This window comes from Xiphias gladius, chromosome 7, assembly GCF_016859285.1.
Source record: "Xiphias gladius isolate SHS-SW01 ecotype Sanya breed wild chromosome 7, ASM1685928v1, whole genome shotgun sequence".
In the NCBI taxonomy this organism is placed as follows: domain Eukaryota; kingdom Metazoa; phylum Chordata; class Actinopteri; order Istiophoriformes; family Xiphiidae; genus Xiphias; species Xiphias gladius.
Genome location: NC_053406.1, coordinates 24,994,523 through 25,020,683, shown reverse-complemented (window position 1 = coordinate 25,020,683; position 26,161 = coordinate 24,994,523). Strand labels below are relative to the sequence as shown.

At 43.4% G+C, this 26,161-nt stretch overlaps 1 protein-coding gene across 2 annotated transcripts; it reads left to right on the top strand.

The window, feature by feature from the left end:
- The first annotated feature begins 7,085 nt into the window (after positions 1 to 7,085).
- On the top strand, positions 7,086 to 25,382 carry galnt17 (polypeptide N-acetylgalactosaminyltransferase 17). 2 transcript variants are annotated; one of them, XM_040131554.1, is made up of 12 exons: positions 7,086 to 7,771; positions 7,871 to 8,244; positions 9,544 to 9,727; positions 12,360 to 12,526; positions 17,487 to 17,661; positions 18,510 to 18,707; positions 19,306 to 19,423; positions 20,447 to 20,632; positions 20,989 to 21,126; positions 21,551 to 21,646; positions 22,878 to 23,039; positions 24,139 to 25,380. In XM_040131554.1, exons 2-12 carry the CDS (start codon positions 8,004 to 8,006, stop codon positions 24,271 to 24,273), a joined length of 1,800 nt encoding a protein of 599 aa, XP_039987488.1. In that variant the 5' UTR covers positions 7,086 to 7,771; positions 7,871 to 8,003; the 3' UTR covers positions 24,274 to 25,380. The 2 variants fall into 2 exon arrangements, with proteins under 2 accessions (XP_039987488.1, XP_039987489.1); XM_040131555.1 differs by lacking the exons at positions 7,086 to 7,771; positions 7,871 to 8,244; positions 9,544 to 9,727; ... (2 more) ...; positions 18,510 to 18,707; positions 19,306 to 19,423 and adding an exon at positions 20,097 to 20,170 and having other exon boundaries at positions 24,139 to 25,382.
- The last annotated feature ends 779 nt before the right edge of the window (positions 25,383 to 26,161 follow it).

Genomic DNA, 26,161 nt, shown 5'->3' with positions numbered 1-26,161 from the left:
CTAAAAAGTCTCCATGCGACAATGACAAAGTCACAAAACCAACATCTAAGAGAGTACATTGTTGGCTCTGATTCCGCTAAAGCCCTGAGGCAGAGTGGAAAGTACGACAACTTAAATTGGAGCCAAGAAACCCCCTGGAGCCAATAGTGTCCCCTCATGGGTCTAAACCATGGCAGAGTAGATATGATCAAAAATTGCATCCCAGTCCCTGAAGTAGCATCTCAAGTAGGGAGAAGGGAAGAAAAGGTTGTGTGTTAAAAATCCAGACTCAGCGTCACAGTGTGTGCATGTGTAACTGTTCCGACATCAGAAGGATTTGACAGATCGCACAGTTTGATTTTTTTTTTTTGCACACTGCCAAAGAGAGCGTGGGAGCTGAGTGGAGCACAGTCCCCTCGCAGAACATGAATGGGGGAAGCTGAAGAGACGGAGGGATGACAGGATGGGGACAGGGATGACACACACTGCACAGCAGATGCTGCCGTTGCAGTCTGTGTGTGTCTGTAGCATGGCTGTGCATCTTGGCTTGTTGGTCGGTTCTGTGTCTTTTTCTCTGTCTGTGCGGGTCGGGGAGGTTGTATCTCAGTTTGTCATCTCACGGCGCGCGTCTTCTGTAAGTAGATCCGATCCGAGTGTCGGTTCTTTGCCACGTGACACTGTTGCAAGCAGAAAATGAGTATGATGAGGGGAAACTTACTGTTTTTTGCCCACATGAAATAAAAAGGAGCAAGACAGAAATATACCTTTTTTTTTTTTATCTTTTTTTTTATTTTTTATTTGTAGATACTTCTGAACTCTCACTCCAAAAGGTACTGACTTTTACTTCTACTTGAGTACTAGTTATTATAAAGTACCTGTACTTTTAAAAGAGTACAGTTTTTGGCTATTCTACCCTGTACAGTTTGTATTTGAAAATGGTCGGCAAAAACATACATACATGAATTATAGTTAAAAAAAAACTAAAACTTGCAACACGCTGGTGCAGTCCTTTAACTGAAGCCTGTCGTTGACTGTTTCATGAGTTACAGGAATGTGCCACCATAGCGGAAAAATTAAAACTGTAAGCCCAGAATAAATCTTTTTCCCCTCTTTAAGAGCATTGAAGGTCATTTTATAGACAACCGTACAGTGAGCCACGATTTGTAAGAGTTGTTAAGGTTTTAGAATGTCAGCTTTTTAACATGGTAATTTTTGAAGCCACTGGTAACCAAACGCACCACGACAGGGCTTTGTTTCAGACGGGGGCCTGTAGGGGGGCTGAAAACTTGGTAGAGACTTACCTAAAATACCCCTCGGCTCTGTTAAGCTTAGCAGAGGCGTGCCAGCCCACTGCCATGCGTTGCATACCCACTCTGATCCCTTGAAAGAAAAGACACACTGCACTCAAATCCGACGTGAAGGTCAATTTGTCTTTGAGTCTGCCAAAGCCAGCTCAGATCACAACAGACTGTCATGGGACCAATAAATGTACTACCGCATAAATGAAACAAGCTTTTAGTAAAAGACAGAGCCGGAGTTTTGGATCACTTTCGACCCTCCCCACCGTGCAGTGATTAGCTTCATCACACTCAAATCCTACTCAGCAACTCGTAGCGTCTTATAGAGAATGGTATTAACTTGTGCAGAGGTATAAGCCCAGGGCTAATTTTTAGAAACAGTTTTATCACTCGTGTGCCAGAGTTACATGCTGGCGTCGATGACTAAAGAAAACTTGCCACACTATTTATAGATTAATCTCATGAAATCCTCCTGTCACTCCCAGCCTGCTAAATTTGTTCTCCACTCAGCCTGTTCTTCCCTGTCCCATAGTGGAACTTAGTGGAACGTCCTGTCTCCGAATCAAAGGCCCCTGCGCAGCCACGCAGATATTTTCAGTTGCTCTTGTTGATTAGAGCTCCGTTCTAATCAGCCAGAATAACCAAACTCTCTGTTCCAATTAGGGCAATACAAGTGTAAGTTGTCCTGCCTGAGGGGGTCCATCGGGACAGGGAGGGGGGGTTGCAAAGAAGTGCGAAAGGGTCTGTACTGTTGAATCTGGATCTGGGCTTTTCAAAAGTTAGTCCCTGGTGTGAGTAGCCAAAATCAAGAGTTCCATTACATAGGAAAACTGCCCGCACGCTGACCAAAAGGTAGAAGAGGCTCTGAAGATGCACAAAGAATCAATTTATTCCACGAGCACAGTTTGACAAAATGTGACAACCAATTGACCCAACTTGAAGGACCATCATCGGCACAGGTTACGAGAGTCAAGTGTAAAAGCTGTGAGGATGTATCCTGGTTCTACAGGCCAGTGTCTCTACTTCTTGGTCGTCTTTGATCACAATAGTTTTGTCAGTTGTCAGTTTTCACGTGGAGAAAAAATAGTTTTGTGCTTAGTTCTCTGTGAGTCCTACATTTGCATTTGGTGTCCTTGATGGTTCAGAGCTAAAATGCTGACAAAGTTAAGCATTAATTTAATATTTTATTACAAGTTGTCCTAAATGTCTAAGTGGCTCAAGGTTACAATTATGGATCACATTCTGCATTATGGACCGTAGGACTAAGCCACCAATCATTCACCTTGTTGTTTAAGATGCCACTGCAGCAAATATCAAGTTATTTACAGCTATTTATAAAATGTGTCCTCCAGAGTCAGTAAACAATCTTATCCACCTCCTCTGTCATCAGAGGACATGCACGACATCCCATACCTTAGCAGTGTACCAAAGAGGGGTTTCCGCAGCTAAAGTTGTATCTTTTAATTTAGTCAAAATAAAACCACTTTCCGAATACGAACAGTAGAGAAGAAGAAATAAAGGCGCTCATCATATACCCATCTATTTGTTCATCCATCCATCGGTCTCATCACTTAGATCAGATGTTCCTCTCTCATATCTCTGACTCATATCGCTCTCTCCTCCTGGCATTGAGTTGCAGACCATTTTCTGCAATGCCATCTCGAAGCTTCTAGCATTTTTGCTTCTCTGTATTTTCCCTCCTCCTTCTTTACGATTAATATACTCAAGTCAAGTCAGTTTTATTTATATAGTCCAGTATCACGAATCACAAATTTGCCTCACGGGACCTTACAATATGAACAGCAACACCCACCATCCTTAGATCCTCATTTCAGTGTAGATTTAGTGAAAATCAGTAGGTGGTTATGAAAAGACCAAGTGTCAATAATATGTATGTTTTTCCCACATACCTCAATTTAGAGAGATAGATAACGCAACGTATTGCGTTCATTTCGCGAACGTTTTGTCCAAAGTGAGTTATTGTTTTTTCTGTTTTTCTTACACATCTGGACTAATTTGCGTTTCAGTACTTTGCTCTTGACATTTTGACATGTGAAGAGGATAAAACACAGGAGATACGAATACCCAAGGACGTACAGTAGATAAGGAACAAAACACGATAATGAATAATCAGTATAGAATAAAATGTGAAGATTAAGGCTGAGCTAAAAAGTAAGACTGTACTAATTGTGTATCAGATATACAGTACACTGGACAAATATACAACTCAGTAATGTGCAGTACATAAGCAATGCATGTTTCAGTTTCATGTTAGACTACCGACAGTACATTAGAAACACGTTCTGATGTACAGTATGCTATAGCCACACCACTACTGGATTTTTGAGGCCAACACTGATATAGATATTAGAGATTTTCTTTTTTTAATTCACTGACGATATATCCGTTAATAGTGATTTTTTTTGTTTAACATAAACACATTACATTAAAAAACTATTTTATGTGACCAAGCTATATTATGAGCTGGGCATTTTACAGTTGAAAAATCAGCTTGTCAATGCTCTTTGTTTGGCGAACTACCTAACGGTGACACTGTTTTGAAAAATTACCTCAAACTTAACTTACCATTTTTTGTACTTCAGTTACTTTTCGTCGTTCAAGACTGATACCAGTATCTCTGCAGTAAGTGAACATCGGCAGATATATTGACCATACCGGGTTATTGGTCTAGCTAGCTCTGCCTTTTGAAACTTTTCTAAATATTGAACTACCATCGGTTTATCTCTTTTCCAACTTCTCTGTGTGTTGTATAACCTCTAATTAAACTGCACTATAAGCAGCTATGGCTGCATTTGTTCTCGGGAAAATGCAGTGCACACTCCAAAGATTGCTAGACGAGATAAAGCAAACACAAACAGACACACACAAACATGGAGTTGATTGCATCCCTAGAGCACAGCCGGCCTCCGAGTTTTTATTTGTTTCCAGGGGTAGAATTTAGTTCAGCTCGCCACTTCAAACACCTAACTGTCCACCATTTGACTACCTCTTCTACAGCAACTTGAGGGGTTGACAAGAGTACTTGAGATGATCAAGTTCCCCCTTCAACAAATATCAAGTCAAATCTACTCTTGCACGTCTTTTTACCGGTTATCTTCTGCGCTGCTGTCACACAATCTCTCCGTCTTAGATTCCTCTCTCTTGTTCGCTCCTGGATCTCAGCGTGTCTCTGTCTACTGCTTTAGGAATTTGTCTCCCTTTTGAATTTTGATTCTTCCGCGGCATCTACGCTCCACTCCTGCCTCTTCTAAAACTCTCCCCCCTTTTTTTTTTTTTTTTGTTTAAAATAAACACATTACATTAAAAAACTATTTTATCTGACCAAGCTATATTATGAGCTGGGCATTTTACAGTTGAAAAATCAGCTTGTCAATGCTCTTTGTTTGGCGAACTACCTAACGGTGACACTGTTTTTGAAAAATTACCTCAAACTTAATTTACCATTTTTTGTACTTCAGTTACTTTTCAGCCGGCCCGCACTGATACCAGTATCTCTGCAGTAAGTGAACATCGGCAGATATATTGACCATACCGGGTTATTGGTCTAGCTAGCTCTGCCTTTTGAAACTTTTCTAAATATTGAACTACCATCGGTTTATCTCTTTTCCAACTTCTCTGTGTGTTGTATAACCTCTAATTAAACTGCACTATAAGCAGCTATGGCGATGCATTTGTTCTCGGGAAAATGCAGTGCACACCCCAAAGATTGCTAGACGAGATAAAGCAAACACAAACAGACACACACAAACATGGAGTTGATTGCATCCCTAGAGCACAGCCGGCCTCCGAGTTTTTATTTGTTTCCAGGGGTAGAATTTAGTTCAGCTCGCCTACTTCAAACACGAACTGTCCACCATTTGACTACCTCTTCTACAGCAACTTGAGGGGTTGACAAGAGTACTTGAGATGATCAAGTTCCCCCTTCAACAAATATCAAGTCAAATCTACTCTTGCACGTCTTTTTTACCCGGTTATCTTCTGCGCTGCTGTCACACAATCTCTCCCTCTTAGATTTCTCTCTCTTGTTCGCTCCTGGATCTCAGCGTGTCTCTGTCTACTGCTTTAGGAATTTGTCTCCCTTTTGAATTTTGATTCTTCCGCGGCATCTACGCTCCACTCCTGCCTCTTCTAAAACTCTCTCCCCCCCCTTTTTTTTCGAACCGTATCGCTGCCTCCTTGTGTGCATCTCACTGATGCGCTCTCTCCTCTTCTTCCTTGATGTTTCTTTCCGTTTGTCTCTTGATTCATTTCACACTAACTAGCGCCGGTTTTCATCTCACTTTACCTCTATTTTTCTCAGTCTTTCTCACGCGCACACTCACACGGGCACACGCACAGACTGTCTCTCTCCGCCTGGGTTGCCCGCAGATCAGAGTTGACATGTCTCTCAGTACGCTGCAGAGTTACCGAGCTCCTCGATTCATCCCGGCTATCTGGGTGACCCATTTCCGCGCAAACTCGCACATTTTCTCGCTGTGAAATGAAGTACTGTTAAGTGTTTTACAACATCAGTCAAACAAGACGCCTATACTGCCAGGATGTGATTCTTTCTCCACTATAGATCTACAAATCTAGTCTTTTCACGTTACACAAAAAGCGAGTACCGCGGGGGCCTATTCTTGGTGTAGTCCCACGTAAAGAACAGACTAAAGACACATTAAACCAACCAAAATCCAAGCGGTTGCACACATTCCTTTTATCTCTGACAGCACAGAATAAAACTCCTCTCTTTGTCTCTGCAAGACTCCGGCAACAAATCCTAAAGATCCTTTCCTGATTAAATGCAATCACCAATGGACCCGTCGGAGCTCTGTTGACAGGGATGTCGCTTCCCCGGTAAAAGCAGGACAAAGTTCATAGCTTATAGCGAGCAAACAAGCGGGACTAGCTCCACCTCTGCTAAAACAGACAGCTCACTAATCCTCTAAACCTTTCGGTCCAAAGACACACAGCTACCTACCGTCCATGGGCGCTTTGCTCCATAGTGATGACTGATGTGTTCTCTGAAAGTCTTCAGATAGGATCAGATCAGACTATTCTATTTCTTTCTTTATTTTTAATTCTAATTGGGTCGCAGTTTTATATTTCCCAGCCCATTTTTTGCATGCCAGACATATCATTACCTCATAAAGTGCATTGCTAAGCCTGAAACCTACCCAGCAGTATACTGCATAGTGTATTAGTTTAGGTACCACCTGCGGTTACAACGTTCAAATGCAGCTTGCACCTTAATGCATCAGCACTTAGACACTTCACTTCTCCACAATAGGCATACGTGTATTTCGCTGTCAGCGCTTACGTGCTGTGCCCTAAATTATAAGAATGTATGGGTATTTTTATGTTGCGGTGTTGCCACTTTGAGATGGGTAAGCTCATCCACCGCCGATAGACCCGAATGGCCTTCGGGGGCCGAGAGAAACCGCTGGGTGCCAAGGCTCAGAAGCTCTCAAACTTTTCCCCGGCAGGGGAATCTGGTGAGATTTCTGGATATGCGAAGGAACACCTTTTGAGAAGACTTCAGATGTAACGCAGCATTGGGCCGCTCTCTCTCTCTACCCGCTTTGTTCATTGCATTTCTGAACAGCACTGTGCTGACTGGTATGTTGGGGGACACGACAGTTAAATTCATGACTATAAAATACATTTTTTAGCCTCTAGGATTAAAAAAAACAAAAACAAATCTTCCCAGTGACTCCTCCTGGATCCCACCGGTGGGAACCACTGTAAAATGTTTGAATGTTCAGTAATTGTAGGTAACTGGGTGCCAGTGAGAGGACACCCCACCCGCCACCCCTGACCTGCCGTCAAGTAAAACGTGGCGGGATCCACTCCACGTTTTTCCCCGCACCCTCATTAAGCGCCGGGTACGTTTTTATGAGGGGAATTAGGGGGAAATAACAGGGGCACAACAAACGAGAGGGGCGTGCGGAGTAACAGGAAAACGTCGCTATGCGCTGACAGAATGAGGGAAAGCGTGAAGGAGGACGGGGGGGGATCAGGACGTCTTCCCTTGCTGCCGCCGCCGCCGCCGCGTTTTCCCGGAGCATCTCCACCTTCGCCGGAGGATGCTGCGTCTCTCCAACCGCTCGTAACAATCACAACGCGGACAGTCTCCTCCGCCGAATCCCACCGCGATTGACGCAACGCGCGGCGGCGGGAAGACGCCGTGCGAAGAGGCGGACGGATCGTTGGGCAGGTTTTTCCTCGGAGCATCCGCGGGGATTTTCTGCGCTCCCCGGTCGCATCGCCGTCGACTCCTGTTAGACGCAAAGGAGGGAACGAGACAGACTCGAGCATCTCCTCGCGGCTACGTTGTTCGACGGCATCCGTTCCTCGGGCTCAACAGATCCCAGTGTCTTTGTTTGACACCTTCCGTGCATGATCTCGAGATCGGGCTGGAAGTGGCCGATGGCCAGGCGCCCCGAATTTTCTCAGGAGGGGGACGCAACCTAAAACAACCCCGGTGCCAAATGGTAAGAGGGCAGATTTGTGACAAGGAACCGGCGCGATGGCTCACAATTGCAGTAGCGCCTCTGTGCCGATTTAACCCGGTTCCTGAATTGTCCCCGCAGCTTTCCGCACATCGCGAGCCGAGGGAGCCCTGAATCTGTGACACGTACGACTTCTCCAGAGACTGTCCCCCGTCCTGCCCCCCCCACCACCACCACCACCACCACTCGAAGCCCGGGCACCGGTGACTTTTTAATGGCTTTTGTGTTCCGAAGATGGAGGGTTTTACTGCTGCTGAACGTGCTGGCCGTAGCCGGGTTCATGACTTTTTGGGCCAAGTGCAACACGCGCAGCGTCCAAGCCGCCGGTCCGGAGGCTCCGGCTGACTGGAAGAGGCCCCGGGGCAACGGCACGGCGCAGGGGCCCAGCATCAGCCATGAGGTGCTGCTGAAGAGGCTCAGCTCGCTGGAGGACGTGGTGTACAGGCAGTTAAACGGTAAAGTGCAGGGTTACATTTCAGCTGAAATAACCTGTCAACCTGATTTCCCCCGAGGGATCTGCCAAGGAAGGGCAGAGTCGACGCTATCGGACTCGGATTTCTCTTGGGGCCCTGACGTGACAGTGTCAGAAAGTAGTGAGCAGGGCTCTGCAGAAGTCCATTGATATGGCCTAATGTCTTACAGCTCTCATAGAGCCGATTTTGGGGGCCTCTCACTGTGCAGACACCCGTCACGTTACTTCAGCCATTTTTAAGCAGGCTTGACAAGATAATGCACTGAGCTAGAAAGCTAGAAATCGACTTAACTGACCCTAAAAGACATTCTCACCAACCATTAAGAATGTGCTAACCTCTTCAGCTAGGTAGCAAAGAGCAACAGTAAAATGTTCATTAATATGCAATAAAACGGCTCTTCTGAAAGTGTCAAATGTGTATGTAAATGGATGAGGTAAATAGATCAGACTACTGCTTTTACTGCGATAAAGCAAGGTTATCCAAAATGTATGAAAAAAAAGACCAGAGTTTGAAACTTTTTCCCTAGAAATAATGAAAATTTCCTTTAAAAATTTCCAATTGACTAAATTGAAGTTTAAGTGCAATATTAACAATGCACATGGTGGTTTTCCTTTAAAAAAAAAAAAAAAATCTTTAAGGATTCTACTACTTTATGTTTCCCCAGGTAGGTGTAGATGTGCCCCCCCCCCCCCCCTCCAGGGAGGTCAGAGGTCAGGGTCGACTACAGAGCAGAAGCTTTTGGGGATTCAGTGCCTTCAGGACACTGCAGCAGGATGTTTGCCAACACAGAGGCCTGGGCACAGCTTGTCACATTGAAGGATGGTCACTTTAATCACTCTGCCACCCACAAGCACATCAAGTCACGCAAAGGAGAATCTTGTCAATTTGAGACTGTGAAAGCGTGAAGCTTCATTAGCATCTCGTAGCCTTGTAATGGGAACGTCTTTGACTTTCATCATCAAGCAAAGGGTTTCTTAAAGTCTCTTTTCCGTCACTGAGTGCACGGGAACTACTGACCTCAATAAGAGGAGTAAGCCCTGGAGTCAGCCTATTTTACACACCCCTATTAATAAAACGTATCCTTATATTGAAGGTATTCTGTGTGAATCTGTGCCAGCATTTGTCATACGTGACCTCGTACTGTATGTTCGAGTGCGGTTGGTGCCGTGATGGGGAGGCCGGCTATCGGCTGTAAGCCACAGAGCGTGTCACTGGGTGGAGATCGTCTCAGCCAGACCAAAGGGTCCTGCCATCTAATCTTCCCCTGTTTGCCTCGCCCAGGTCTGTCCAAATCTCTGGGCCTGATTGAAGGCTTCGGGGGTCGGGGTAAAGGCGGCTTCCCTGCCACGTTGTCTCCAGCCGAGGAGAGCGACGCTAAATACCTGAGGGAGAAGTACGGCTACAATGCCTACCTCAGTGACAGGATCTCTCTGGACCGGACCATACCAGACCACCGTCCCAGCAAGTGAGTACCTGTCAGTTGGAGAAAGTTTAAATTTCGCTTTCGAGCTTGGTTCACAACATTTAGATTCTCTCATTTACACCTAGTGGTATCTAATCAAGCACATCATTTCGGTTTCGATATGAGATCTGTCTATGAGATATCTGCCTATACAGTGGAAATGCATGGGATTTCTTATTCATAGTGCTAAGAGTAATTTGAAGTAGGTTCTTTTCCCAAAAACTGTTTTCCCGGCACTCAGTATTAATTGTAACTGGGTTTTTCCAGTAGAAGGTAATTCCAATGAGGACTGTTCACCGTGTGTTCTGCACATTAATCAGGCGTACCAGTACAATGTTTATGAAAGGACATGTTGCTGATGAATAATTTAAATGGAGCGCGCTGATCGCTCAGGCAGAGCACCAAAGGTTGCACTTGCATCAGCTGATTGGCAGAGGCTGTTTCATTCGGCCTCCCTATAACTGGACCATTCAGAGCTGCTGTGGCAGTCGGCGGACGAGTCACATCCAGTCATACTCATGCAGGTGTAAAACGCAGCCCTTACAACCTGACAGCACTACTCTGCTGATTCACTCATGCCGGCTATATATCTATATGTGTATGTATATGTATGTATAATTTTTTTTTTGTGCATAGATAGATAGGTTCAGATTTAGTTCTTCACTGTTGCCATTAAACACTGGGATAAAAGTTGAGCATGCGTCATCCATATAAAAGTCAAAAACCTGCACGCCGAGTTCCACAAATGAAAGATTTGGTTTGATGACCGGTTTCTTAGCATCAGTCAATTTTGCAGCGTACATTCAGTATTGTTTTGTCAGGGACTTCACCTGTTCCTTTTAATCTCCATCTCTCTCTGTCTCTCTCTCCCTCGCCGCCTCTTACTCTCATAGTTGATGAAGTCGGGACTGTCAGGCTGGCTATCGATCTGCAGGCATGAGTGCTCAAACGCATCTCCATGCATGCCGCAGGATTTCTCCATAAACCCTCCTTTTAAAGGGTCTGTCTTTGGCCCGTGTGGCTGGTTAAGCGAGTAACAGCTCAGCTCAGAATCCCGCACTCAGTTGTCACTCGGGGGGTCTTTTATGTTGCTGGGATCAAAGTGGCGCGTGGAGCGTGTTGGGGTGTGATATCTTCAGGCTTAGCAGCCGCCTGTAAGCCGGAGTCTGAGGAGTCTGCTATGTTTGGCTGAAGGTCCCCTCACACTGCGGAGCCGGAGGTGGTGGTGAAATTAGGGGAAGGGAGAGTGAGAGACAGGAAGATGAGGCCAAACAAATGTTCACATGTTAAGGCTCAGTTGGTATAAAGGAGAAACACTGTCGTTTTTGGGATGTACTCTGAAGTGGCTCGGTGTCTTTCGAGGAATGTGACATTGTTTTGTCCAAGCCTAGGTAGTGATAGTCCACGGATATATTTATACAGTACGCATGGCTGATATTATCAACCAATTATCATAAATATCAGGTGATAAGTAACAAGAAACTGCAGGGCAGAAATTAAGAAAGAAGAACCATCAGCTGATCAGCTGACTCTTACGGTCACATTCAGATCAGTCAGTGAGGCTGTACTTGTAATGTGACGAGTTCACACTCTCACACTTGTAATCATTCATGCTGCTCTCTTCTATCTGCTACACCCTGCTGTTGCTGGTTACGCTGATTGGCACCATCCCCGCCTCCTCCTGTTCTCATTTATTACCATAATTGCTTTGGCATCTCTTGCCTTGTACATTGTGTACATATATTCTCTATATCACTCTGATATGTGTCTGCTGGGTTTTCCTCTGTACACCCCCCGAGGGGTTTTTAATATGCTCCCTTCCGACTGTTGCGCCGCTTTTTGGGTTCATTTGGGGAGCTTCTTCAAACGCAGTGCCTTTTCTGCAACTGTATGTCCTTTTCGTTCCAAAAATAGTTCTAAATTATGTGAATTAAGTGTCTGATTGAAATAAATTTCTGGCACACAAAGTATCATCATGTAAGTTAAAATGTATAAATAAGGCCTTCTTTTAGTGGAGAGTTAGGTTTCTAAAACCTCAGGGTTTCCTATCAAATAGCTTGAAATAGTCAAATAAAAAACTTTGTTTGGTGGCAAACGTCACCGTTCGTCACGTATAATCCACTAACAGCTATGTTGGCATCTGTTATTCGTCATCTTACCTCATAAATTTTCATTAAAACACTGAATTAAATATAGAATCTCTCATAATTACCATTTTTTTCCACATGGAAATAAGATTATTGATAAAAGAAAGTAAGACAAGAAAAGGAGACAAGTTAAGAGAGGCATTTCCTCTGCCGCTCTTACTAAACTTATAGCCAAAGCCTCACCCTGCCTCTTTCCTGTTCATCAGAGCTGTTTAAACAAACCGGCAGTAAATATAGACCTCCTATCTGCAGCAGACACACTGAATACGCCAGTTTTGGGGGGGGGGAAATCCATGTGATTATAGTTGAACAGGAAGCAGCACGTGGTTGCAGACTTTCAGCTTCGTTGAACAAGATGTCAGCAGCTCCACGGAGGCAGGTTGGTCTCTTACAGCGATGATGGCGGACAAGTGAAGCATGCAAAGCCCAGAATGCAGGCTTCACAGGTAGAGCTGGAAAGATTTTTATGTTTGCGTGTCTCTCTGCAGATGCAGAAAGGTCAGCTACCCGAGAGACCTCCCCCAGATCTCCCTCATCTTCATCTTCGTCAACGAGGCTCTGTCCGTGATCCTGCGCTCAGTCCACTCAGCTGTCAATCACACGCCGGCTCATTTGCTCAAAGACATCATCTTGGTGGATGACAATAGCGATGACGGTCAGTAGAGATGAAAGATTTCCTTTCCCAAATCTTCCTGATTTGTTATATCTCAAGTAAAATCCAGTATAATCCCCGTAGAGCCCGATGACGAGAGTACAGAACGACAGGTGCATCAAAAGAGGCTCCCAGCAGGCCTCTGGGTTTGATACGTGGCCTGAACTCTCCTGGTGATAATGGGGGAGGCAAAAGTCAACAAAAACATTTGTTTTTACTCAAACAAGTGACACTAGAGTTCTAGACAAATAAAGTATATTGATTTGGGAAGATGTGTTTATCACGTGTATTAACATTTGAGTAAAAAAGGTTGTCCTGTTTAATGTTACCAACTACCAAACGATGAAAAGGATTTTACTCAGCCAGCTTCAGACTTTGTAGGATTTGCAATGAAACCTATTTCTGTATTTGCTTTGGTTTTTACCATATCTCATCTCACTTTGACTAATGGTTACATTTTGGCATTTGGTAAAGGAGACACGGAGACTGGAGTTATAAGGAATTGAACGATATCTTAGCATATGAGGCACAGATTTGTTATATTTTGCGATTGGTAGGCAAACCAGAGGTGTTTCCCAGTTGCACTGAAATGTCACAAATGGCTTGATCATAGCTTTTGTTTTGTAAAACAAAGTACAAAGGTACAGCCAGCAAACTTAAGGTGTTGAGAGGGCTTTTGGTTAACAGGGTTTCAGTGAAGAATTTTAGCGAAAAATATCAAAATTCATATAGAGCACAAAACATAGACTATTAGCAGCTTAAGTATCAGCACCAGCCTTCAGATCCCCATACAGTGTAAAGCTTACTGCACACACAAACACTGAGATGCAAGGGCTGAAAGCAACTCATAGACCGCACCAATTTTCACGTGGATTGGTTTTTTTTTTTTTACAAACAAAAACGTATGCTATCAGAAAAATGTGGCAGATGCTGTAATCAAATCGTGGCTTTAAAGTAGTAGTTTGACACTTTGGGAAATAGGGTTATTTGCTTTCTTGCCGAGGGATACGTGTGAAGATTGATACCACTCTAATGTCTGTACGGTCAGTAGGAAACAATGGCGAGCAGGCGGTGAGCTTAGCCTAGAAAAAGGGGAGAAACACCTGGCCCTTTCCAACAGCAACAAAATGCACCTAGCAGCACCTCTAAAGCCAGCTCATTAAATTGCTACATATATTTTTTTTTTGGTGTGTACAAAAGTTGAAGTCTGAAACCGTCAATTCGCCATTTTATGGGCTGTTCTATCTCCGGCTATTTCTTGGCTCTGAGCAGTTGCCAAGCAACCAGCGTAGACTCCTAGAAGTTACCCTTCTCGGCTGGTATTTAACAGACAGATCTGAGCGTGGTATCAATCTCGTTATCCATCTCTCCGCCAGAAAGCGTATATTCCCCCAGAATATGGACAACTAACAAAAGTTATCATCTGAGCTATAGAAAATGATCTAAATGTGTAGCGTCCTGCATATATGTTATCATTACCACATGTAACATCGCTTAAGCAGCATCCTAAACTCTTTTATATTTATATTAAAGGAATATTTGTATAATTTACCTCTTATCTGTAGCATACAAAGAGCAGGCATAAAAACATATCACACACTCCAAACCCAACACAAAGCCTCTGTTCTTACTTCTGGCGTGTATGTTACTCGTGAGCCCGCCCTTAAACTGCTCTGTAAATTGTTGCTAATGGGACGAAGGCTTTAGACCTGTAACGGCGCTTTGTTGGCATGACAAGGTGATGAGCATCCCCTTGACAAAAGCCATGGTCATTGCTTTTGAGGAGCAGCATTTGCTGAGGTGACTGATGGTGCCGAATTTTTGCAGGGCAGACAGGCAGACAGAGGTGGAGTGCCACAATTGGATGTCATGGGAGAGATGTTCCCGTCTTATTTATTGGGCAGGGCTGCCAAGTCGGGCTTTGTTAGATGAAGGGTCAGAGAGAGAGAGAGAGAGACGAGAGGAGGGGAAGGAGATGAAACCAGGCAGAGCGAAAAGGATAGAGCAGATATGCAAAAAATAAAGAGCACAGGGTGTTTCCGTTTGGGAGAAATTAGAAAAGAAGGGATGAAACTGACAAAGAAAGAAAGGTGTAGTAGTGAAGAGGGCCAAAGATTTTGAAAATAAGATGATAAATTAAGATAAGATGAGGTAAGGAGAGCGGAGGGAGAAGAGAGCAACAGATAAAGAGGCATCTGAGAATGAAAGGAGGATCTGAGAGAGCGAACCAGGCTATTAGAGAAAGTGGCAGAGAGAGAGAGGGAAAGGATGAGAGACGGAGAGGCTCTAAGACAAACAAGGTCAGACAGACAGGAGGAGAGAGAGAGAGAGAGAACAAGGTGATGGATATCTGGAAGGGAAAGAGAAGGAGCAACAGAACAGGAAGGCAGAGACAAATAACGAGGAAACGGGAAGATAGATGAGATAGTCGAGGCTTTAAAGGATAAGGCTGCTAATATTTTATTTCTCTTGTTGCCGACAAAGACCAAAACCAACAATGCGTTAGTCTGTCACTCACCACTTTCTGACTTCGCTACCCTGACTGCTTCGCTCAGCCTGAAGCCCATTGGCCCCCGCTGAGGACATACTGTAAATCTTAATAATGAAAAATATGTCACAAATACATTGTTTCGTTTTACAAAAGGCTAAATAATTTCCTAAAAGATCTGGGCGCTGCAGTTTTTAGGAAATGATACTGAAGAAGGAAATAGCAGATAGTGCATTCATGGGGGATCAGGCTCAACTGTGCTTAAAGGATTCAGGATTCAGTTTATTACATGTTGAATCTTTTTTTTGTAGTAGTAGTAGTTTTTGGTATTATTTCTACTGGTAAAAATTACATCGCACTCACCAAGTTGATTGCTGAGATCTGGGAATGTGGTGATGTACCTAAAAAGAAGTCTAAAGGGGCAAACACGAGCGCCCAGTGAAAGCGAACGGTAAAATTATTAGCCAAACTTTCAGCCGTAAACATCCTTCACAATTTAAAAGACCCCCCTCCTGGTTCGACGTTGACCTACCAGTGTTGGTCAAAAGGAGGATTATTAGTGACTTCTCGTTTTACCGCCAAACAGAGTGGTTTGGTCAAAATAAACTACAGTGATGATGGTAATGAAGGAACCAGTGCAGTGGCTCATTGGTGTGTTTTTATAGTTTCTGGACAACAATGGAGGTTTGTGATAGAGCGAAACAGCTGTATCAGTAGGCTTTGGCTACAGACACAGTACTTCTAACTACAATCAATTCATTGTTGGTTTGTAATTTCCATCGGATTTCTTGACAAAAAGAACAACGTAGAATATTACCGGCCTCATCCTCCAAAGTGTGTCTGTGGAACAGAGGGGGAGAGGGAGGAAGAGGAACTCAGTCACCGCACCTCAACTCCTCTCTCACCTGACACTGCTGATTGGCTGAGAGCCAGCTATCCATCACAGAGGGGAAGAGATTGCAGCAGCACAGAGGAGGAGGCACGCAAACAAATGACACTCACCACTCTCGCTGCCTGCGTGAGTCGCCCAGCTCCACGGCCGAGTGTGTATGAAAGAGAGAGAGAGAGAGAGAGAAAAGACAGCATGGGGAATGAGTTTGGGATCAAGAGCCTGAGAAATGTGTTTTTGTTTAAGGGAATTTTTAATGTGTGTGTGTGTGATGCAGATGAAGAAGGGCTGTGAGTGTTTGGGTCCAGGGGGAAAAGGCTGATGAGTTGACTGAGAGATCAAAGGTGGAGCGGTCGTTGATGCTCAGGAAGCTTCAGAGTCCCTTTGGTGTTGTTTGGAGTCTGCCGGAGCTCAAAACAGCACTGCGTCATATTTCTGTTTCTCTCTCTGTGTGTGTGTGTGTGTGTGTGTCATTTGTTTTTATAAAAATTCATGATTGTGTACTTGTGGTAGAGCTTTTTGTCTGGTCGTTTCTGCCTGTGTCAGTCCTGGGCGATATGGCAGCGACTATAGCTGGCGTACATCACAGTGGTGAGCCTCTAGAGGTCGGTGCTCGCCATCATCATTTGTATCACACAACTGACTATACCACATTCATTTGAAGTCTGGATTGTGCGGCGTTGGTTAACGTTAATCAACCAATGAAACGTGAAATGTCCCACACGTCTTCATTGGTTAATTACAAAAAAAATATTCATCGATTTGTCATATAGTGTTCATTTATTATTATAGAAATGTATACCCATAGTTTTTATAAATACCATAATTTAAAAGTAATTTGAACCACTTTGTAGAGTTATAGTTTCTTAAATGCATCAGTTACTTAATTGATTATGTTGAACGTCTGAGAAAAGAGTATAATTATACCAATGCTCCAGACCCTGTACACGGTGCACAGGTTTTTAGCACCTCTGAAACAAACCAAAAAAAACACAAAAAAAACATAGCTAACAGCACATGGATATATAAAAAAGGAAAATGACCTTGGTGTTGAACAATTCAGAATTTACTGACCGTTTGCAAATTTCAGTCACCTAGTTCGGAGCTCAAATGCCGTTTCAGTCCTGGAATACAATTAACTCACCCGCTTGAGCAAGTTATTTATGAGTTATATACATATGGTTTGAGTTCAGCTATGTCGGAGAGTAAACTAGGGCTAGTGGGCAGATTTCCAAAGATGTAAACGCCTTTTGTAAAATTTTGAAATGGCAACGCTGTCATATAAGTTTTACGGGCTATTTCTAATCTCTGGTCTATAGTATGAGGAAAGGCAGGAACATAAAATGTGATACTTCACTGAGCACTGTAGAGAAACGATCTATTATTTTAACCCCGTTCTTCGGGAGTTCAAGGGTCAGGGTCGACTACCGTGCTGCAAAACTGGAATTGGCAGGGATCCATTATGTTGCTTGAGGACTCACCAGCAGGAAGGATGATGCCCCCATCTCAGGTTATGGACAGTCCACCTAACCACCTTTTAACATTTCGCTTTGTTTGGCGCGTAATCTTGTTTTTACGGACTGCAGAGCAGCTGAAAGGGCCGCTGGAGGAGTACGTGAACAAGCGCTACCCCGGCCTGGTGAAGATCGTCAGGAACCAGAAGAGAGAGGGACTCATCCGGGCCAGAATCGAGGGCTGGAAGGTGGCCACCGCCGAGGTGACAGGATTTTTCGATGCCCACGTGGAGTTCACGCCATCCTGGTGAGTAAGTCTGGAATCTGAATGGGATAACTATTGACACCTACCCTCATGTCTGGAATGCAAACGCATCTTCTGTAAACATCTTAGGATCCCCTTTTCTTTTTTCAGGTAGAATGAACTTCACTTGAACATTTACGAATGTAGAAAGTCAATAATCCAAACCTAATAGTGTAAGACCTAATGAATAACAAATTGAGATAACAGCAATAACAATAATATAATTTATGTATCACTTTAAAAAAAAAGCTTCAAAGTGCTTTACAGAACCACTGGATGAGAGAACAAAGGGGAGCAGAAGCAGCACAAAGCCACCGCACAAAAAGCAATTTCACACCTGAGAAGCTTAGTGATAAGGAGAGAAGGAGAAGCCTGTAGAATCAGGATTAAAAGATACTGTAGGACATATACCTCATTAAACAGAAAACAAAACATAAAGCAAGCAATAAAGTAGGACATTGTTCGTAAGTCTGTTCATGAAAGTACATTTTAGGAATCATTTAAAAGATGCAACTGATTTGGCCGAGACACCGACACTTGAATGCTTACAACATTTTTGACCGCATCCTGCTGACATCTTTTTGTAGCTCTTCTATTCGTTCTCCAGCTCAGTGTGTACTTCAGAGTAGCTACACAACCCTGTTCACTCAGCATAAATAGACACATGCCCTCCAGAGCTGCACTGAGCGGAATCAAATAGAATTAGTAATAAAGTCGGCACAACTTCAGGGACTCTCTAACTGACTGAAGTGGGTGAGAGAGGGGAGACCTTAAGAGAAGACCTGTGCCGCCTGTGTTTTCGCGTGTGTCTCTGAAGTGCGTACGTGTGTGCTTGCTTACCCTTTTGTCAGGGCGGAGCCGGTTCTGGCTAGAATAAAAGAGGACCACAAGAGGATCATCTTGCCCTCCATCGACAACATCAAGCACGACACGTTCGAGGTGGAACGCTACGAGAACTCAGGCCATGGCTACAACTGGGAGCTGTGGTGCATGTACATCAACCCGCCCAAACAGTGGTGGGACGAGGGAGACATGTCTGCTCCCATCAGGCAAGCAAACTTCACCTGTATAAACACACACCTGTATCGAGCATCAAAGGACATAGCCTATATATCGCTAAAGACGACAGAAAAGGATCTCGCGCTTCCAAGGAGGCATTTGCACATATAAATGCACCGGCTTATTTTTATCAGTTCTTTACAGTTTAATTAAAAATACTGGAATTCTTTTTTTTTTTGAAGAAGAAGCAGATTGTATTACCCAGTTTTACCTAGTTTGTGTGTCGCCACATTAACAATATTTCCTAGGAATGTCTTAAGAAAATGAGGGAAAAACAACAAATAAACTGATAATCGAGTAACAGACTCCCTGAAAGTAATTAAAAACAAAAAAAGAAGATGCAGATTGGATTTTTATAATCTCATGTTCACCAGAATAGTTGTTAAAATCTGATGTTAAATCTGATTTTCATAATTTTTAAAAAATTAAATATAAACAATGACAAATTTCCAGAAAAACATGCAGATTCACATACTGAAAATCTGCATGCATACACACACAACCACATTCACACAGACAAAGGCACACACACCACGTGCATGTGCAACGGTTCAGTGTCACATTCATTTTGCGCTTTCCACACTGCAGGACTCCCGCCATGATCGGCTGCTCCTTCGTGGCCAACCGCGATTACTTTGGCGAGCTCGGCCTGCTCGACTCGGGCATGGACGTCTACGGAGGGGAGAACATCGAACTGGGCATCAGGGTTCGTGTGTCACCCAGTTTCCTCTCGTTCCTGCTCCCTCTTTGCACCTGTAGGTTTATGTGGAGCGGTGGCCGCCGTAGCATGGCACTGCTGATAAATGAGGCCCCATTAAGAGTCCTTGAGGACCAGTCCTGTGTGTGCAGCTCACAGCAGGGCGATGGAGAAAAATAGGTCACACAGACTGGGAAAGGACCGTGCATTTTTGAGAGATTGGAGAGTTTCTTGTTGTTCTGCAGAGTTATTTTGTTGTTCTTCCTGAGACAAAAGAAAGGATCTCTTCGCACCTCAGAAAATCTCATGGACTGGTTTGTAAGATCATGAAGTCTGATTGTACCAAAAGATCCCACACACTGTTAATCATTTGTACTATTTATGTACTATGATACCATGTATCATTTGTAGTCGTGTATTCACAACCTTTAGTCCTTAGACCTTCATGAGGTAACTTCATGAATTTTCTCTTGGTGTAAGATTTGCCATGAGTTTGATTCAAGTGTTTTTATTCATTTTCTAACATTGGATTAGTCAAGTTTACTATGTTAATCATGATTTAGTGTCATATGTAGTTCCAAAATTACACAATTAATACGCAACACTGCAGGTCCATCGTGATTTTTAGGTACCTTTTGGCTCTGTTCTGGTTTATGACACGTTTTCTGTATGGTTCAGCCACAGGCAGCTGTTTTCCAGGTGGAAGGTCTGATAAACCATTGTACCCTACCTGCACAGGGCCAAATGGCAGACAAAGTAAGGAGCCAGATGGTGGAAGATCTAAAGAGAGGGACATTTTTCTCAGGACTTGGTGGAGACCAAACCAGTGCTCAAAGAGTGAATATTAGTGCCCAGGAAAAACAACTCTAAATAAATGTTAATGTTGCTCTGTTTCTGCTTTTAGTTAAGATATTGTGGTGGCTACGTGGCTGTCAACTTGCATTAGTGTCTTTCTTCCCCTGGGTGGCCAAATCAATCAATCAGTGCACCTTAATTTTATTTCTCTGTTCTATAATACCGTCTACCTTGCAGGTGTGGCTGTGTGGAGGCAGTATGGAGGTGCTGCCTTGTTCCAGGGTGGCTCACATTGCACGGATGAAGAAACCCTACCACAGTAACATAGCTTTTCACACACGGCGTAACGCTCTACGCGTGGCTGAGGTCTGGATGGATGAATACAAGTCCAACGTCTACCTGGCCTGGAACATCCCCATGGAGGTGAGAGAGGGGAACAACTCCTACAAATATGATGTTGTTATTCCTGTTTTATAAAGCAAATTTTACCATGTTGGCTAGTCATGCTAACTACTGTGCTATTCTTTTGTTTATTGCTGATAAACCCTTCCTGCACAGCAGATTTTTTTTTTTTTTTTTTTTTACATCTGCTGTTTTGAAAAACAAATGTACAAACTTTTATAAATTGGTAACTGGTTGAATCATTATTGTCTTATATCCATAATCAAGAGATACTGGCAAAATCGGCATTTGCGTTATTGTTATTTTAAGAATTCATGTGGAAAAAAGATCTCTGTAAAACAAAAGACTTCCCTTAATGACTTCCTGTGCTCTTACAGAACCACGGTATTGATTACGGAGACATCTCTCAGAGGGTTGCCCTGAGGAAGAGTCTGCAGTGTAAGAGCTTTGAGTGGTACCTCGACAAAGTTTACCCAGAGATGAGGAGGTACAACAACACGCTGTTCTATGGCGAGGTGAGTCAGCAGTCAAACTAACATGAAAGAGTAAGAAGCCAGAAAGAGAAGTCTGTGCACATAAGCAGAACTAAACGAAACCACTGAAAACCGATGAGTGAGACATAAATAAATAAATAATAAATATCTCAACCCCGAAACAAAAAGACAGCTAGAAAGCAGACAGTGTGTATTCCTCCACACTGTCTGAGCTGTGTTTTTGAAATTATAGAAAAACGTTAAAAAATTTCTAGTCTGCATTTGGATCCAGATCTTTATCTTACCCATAGTGATACATTCACAGTCTTGCTGACTGACTGGTGGCGGCCATGTTTTTTTGAGAATATCTACATATTGTTTGGGAATATTAGGAGTTTGTACAAAGATGAATTGTACCAAGTGACATTGAGCGTGATTTTCAAAGACGCTTGCATCTTGATTTCAGATTCGTAACTCTAAAGTGAGCCATCTGTGTATGGATCAGGGCATGAAGGAGAACCACACGGCCACCCTGCATCCGTGTCACGGATGGGGTCCTCAGGTACAACATGGACACCGCACGCTCAACAAAAAGGCAACAGAGTGCATCTCTCACGACTATCTCTGCTTCTTCTTTAACACAAAAGACTCGTTAGTGCGTTTCACCCGTGACATGATCTCCAACTGTGTTTCTCACACAGGCTCAGCTGAAACCCTCTTAGGAGTAAGTTCTGCTGTCAGGATAGAAACCTTAACATGTTGCACTTTTTGTGCCCAAGTCCTGAGTCAGCCAGCATCAGTCCCTCGGCTGCTCGGCCCGCCCGGCATCTCTTTTTAGCTCGCGGTGGTAAACAGGTCATTCGGGGTGGCAGCTCTTGGCTTTTTAAGTTTCTAACTGAAGAAACCGTATTTACTTGTATCTGACGATATTGACATACTTGTTCCTGATATCAAAACATCAGGGACGAGTTCTAGGATTTCAGAAAAGTAAAAGAAAAGAAACCCTCCATGGAAGGAAAAAAAAAAGTTGGAGAAGTTGGTGGCAGAAAGGCTTGTGAGTGTAGGGGCCAGAATCTGGCTCACTATCTACAAGCAAGTTTTGTCATGTTGCTCCTGAGTTTTATTTCTTCACTTGCTGTGTCTCCATACGGGACAACACTGGAATTGAATTCAGGCAGACTGTCCTTTGGGATCTCACCGGGCTGGGAATTTGTTTAAGAAACACTGTACTTTAGACTGATAAAACAGGACACTCTTGCAGCTCCAGTATACCGCGTGCTCCTCTCATTACAGACACATTACGCCTCTAGCACTATTTGGTACAAGATGTTCCTTCTGTTCAAAGCAAGCAAACAAAACAGCCGGCAGAATAAAGGGAAGTTCCTGCCAGATTCACAAGCTTAATCATTCTGAAGACAAATTGGCTAGAAGTTATAACTCCGGGTGCCATTTTTAGCAAATAGCAGCCTGAGTGACAGATTTGAGCCTTTTAGAGTGAACGATGAATGTAAACAAACAATCATATTTTTATTAGACGGGCTGACAAAAAGGGAACTGTGATTTCAACTTCCCCATATTCATCCTTGTATTTCTTTGGCTCATTATTGCAGGTTAGTTACTGTATGTTTAGTCACAAAAAGTTCACACCTTCACATTAGCTTTGTTATAAAATTTCTTATAAAATGTGTGTACTTTTAGGGAGGGTTTGAAAATCAGAGTACTACCCAATGCGCCACGTCTGTGATCGCCTCCAGACTGTTGTCTCCTTGCTATCCTCCTTGTTTTCCCCTCAGTTAGGACGTTACACCACAGAGGGTCAACTGTTCCTGGGCCCTCTGGGCAGCACCGGGGAGGACACCCGCTGTGTGGTGGACGATCAGATCAGCAGCTTTCCTCAGCTCCTCAACTGTGACAAAGTGACCAACATTAAGCAGAAGACTTGGCATTTCTCTCAGGTACGGGGTCGTAAGGAAACACTTTTCTTTGTGTGCTTGTTTATGAGAAAAGTAGAAGTGCACGTGTACGCCTGATGTGAACGCTGGAGAAAAGCACAGAGATGAGAGGGAGCACGTTAGTTTGTGGGCTTAAATAGGATTAGACCTTTACCTTGCGAGGCTATTTTAAGTAGATTTAGAAAATTGCCATCAAAATTTACTTGAGAAAATACTGTGTTTAATGGATCTTCTATACGTGGCACTTTTTAAATGCCAATTGTCAAACTAATTTGTCATTTGTCGGGGCAGACGGCCGCCCACCATGAGCCAGGTTCGGTTCAAGGTTCCTACCTGCTAAAAGGGGAGTTTTCCTTGCCGCTGTCGCCAAGTGCTCGCTCATGTTGGGAATGTCTGGTCTCTTTAAATATAACTATCAAGAGTAGGTCTAGACCTGCTCTACATGAAAAGTGCCCTACGATAACCTCTGTTGTGATTTGCCGCTATATAAATACAATTGAATTGCATTGAATTGAATTTGTTTGTGGTGTAATTACCCTAAACTAGTGATAACATTTTATAGTAGACAGGTGCCCTCACCTGGGCATTTATTTTCTGTTTTCTTGTTGCAAGTCATTGTTCGATCAGTCCTTCAGAGCCGCCTGAGAAACCTTAGAGGCTGAAGAGTCAAAGCCTTTAGCTGTGTCGGCTCCGGAAGAAGAGCACGCACACAGATGACAGAGCAGCCCTGCCACATCGATCCTGTGTCACACCGCATGGAAAGCACATAAGAGTCTAAGCAGAAGCAGATGGTTGTTTCCCGCAGTGGTCCTGTTTATGGAAATAGCGTAACTAAGGTCTCAAAATTAATGTGGCAGTTATTTAATTACGTTGAGTATTAGTTCAAGTATGATGTAGTTCCAATCCTGAAGCCACTGGTTATTGTGTTCATTATTAAGGATCACAACACTATCATTAATACGCTCCCTGACAAGAGTATATGAGAAACACCTGTCCACATCAGGCCTGGCTCTTGTCACATCTTGTCAAAGTCGCAGGCGGTACAGAGGCCATCCGTAAAACTTGTCAGAACCAGAACGCTGTCTCTCCTCTCGCCCTGCAGAACGAATCGATCATAAATCGAGCCACAGGACGCTGTCTGGAGGTGTTGCCGGCCAACGTTTACTTCGGCCACCTGCTGGTCCTACAGCCCTGCTCCGGGCAGAGGTGGACCATCAAGAACACCATGAGGCAGTAGTCGACTGGCCCCTTTTCACCGGGAACAATGAAGCCGGAGGCCATTTTCAAGAGCTGTCGTCGGAGCTAAGGTTGGCCGGGCCACAACCGATGAGGCCAGAGGCTCCTCGTCTTCTCAAGAAAAGATGGAGATGGTTTAAAAGAGATATGAGCCGTGAACATCTCAGTGATACGAGTTTGGTGAAAAATGGTTGAATTTCTTACAAACTGGACAATTCAAAATGATGCAAGTTTCGCATGAGGACCGTTTCTCTCTCCATCCGACAAACTTTCAGTGTGATGTTGCCATAATTCCTGAATGTGCCACTTCTTCTGTTTAAGGATGGAGCCAAAACTGTGTTCTGTCTAATGTGGGGGGAAAAAGTAAGGTGTCTGTCTCCATCCTCAAAACGTCTCTGCTTATTTCATTCTGTACAATGATGTTATGTCTTTCAAGATGTATTAAAAAAAAAAAAACAGCTGGAATTTAATTTTCAGTAATATGCATTGACCAGAATACATTAGTAGTTTGTGTTAGGCGTAGCTTAAAACACCTGAAAATGAAGGAATGCCCAAAAAGTGATTTTTTTATTTTCTTCTTACAAAAGCCTAGACCCTGTAAATATTTATAATTTGAAGAAAAAAAAAGCATAAACAATAAATATTACTTGGTGTATTGGGGCCGACATTTTTGCCATTATTGTAAATCATCTCAAACGGCCTCACAAATCACATTTTTGAAGGCTTCTGGGGTAAAACCTGGTCTCATTTAGTCGTGGACGCATTTGTCTTTTATGGTCATTTTTACTTAAAGCATTCTGTAGCACCAAATGCAGAACACCTTGTAGCATGACTGTGAGTACCGTATGCACATGGGGACAAAGTTGAGTTGAGCTCAGTCGATTTTATTCTGATACACGCCGACTGCCGTGACTTCTGTAGACGGCCAAAACGAACAAAGCACTTTTTTTTTTTTTTTTTTTGGACACAGAGATAGCAATGCAGTCTACGAGAGGGAGACTGAATCAGGAATGGAAAAAGGCACAAGTGTACAGAGTGTGGAAAAGCTGGAGGCCTTTAAAGCCACTATTGTTAATGTAATGATGTATATGATGTCATATATTCAGTTAATTCAATGTTATCAGTTGAACTCTTCCTCCTGAGATTGTCTTCCAATAAACGACTGGTTTCCTGGTCTTTGCGTGGTTACTGTTTCTCGGGATTCGCAGTTTTTGAAATCTTGATGAATCTATGTACAGTATGGTTGAAGAAAAAAATCCTATGCAATTTGTTCTATGTTTTGAGTTGTATGCACTTTAATCTCTAGTTGCTCTCAATTAGTAGATCGAATTGTCCTTGTGTACAACTGTTAATTTCATTTTTATAGATACTACTAAATAATACCTCTGTTATTAAGTTCTTTTACAAACATTCATACTTTTTTGCTGATAAACACACATGAAAGTGCTTAATTGCTGTTTTCTGGACTTGAGACCCTGCAAAGTAAGAGCTACTGTTACCACCACCTCGGCTTATGAATAGTATAATCACACATCCTTTATATGAGCGGCGCACCGACACATTGCACAGCATGAGGCAGCCAGACCTGAAAAAAATTACTGTCCTATAAACGGAAAGGCGCGCTCATCACTGCCTGCCGTGAAGTGGGATTAATGTGTGTGTCGGTTGAAGTCCGGTCAACAGCTACTGTAAATACCACTAAGGACGGTCTGGTCAAACTAAGTTTAAAGACATTACTTGCTGTTTTACTCCGGTTATGAGGTGGATCCCGTAGGGACAGAAAATTGCCTACTTTGCAGATTTTAACAGGTAAAATAAAGGGTAATTTTAGATAATGATAAAATGCTAGTCCATTAAAACAACTGGAATAACTCCTCACCTCACGTCGG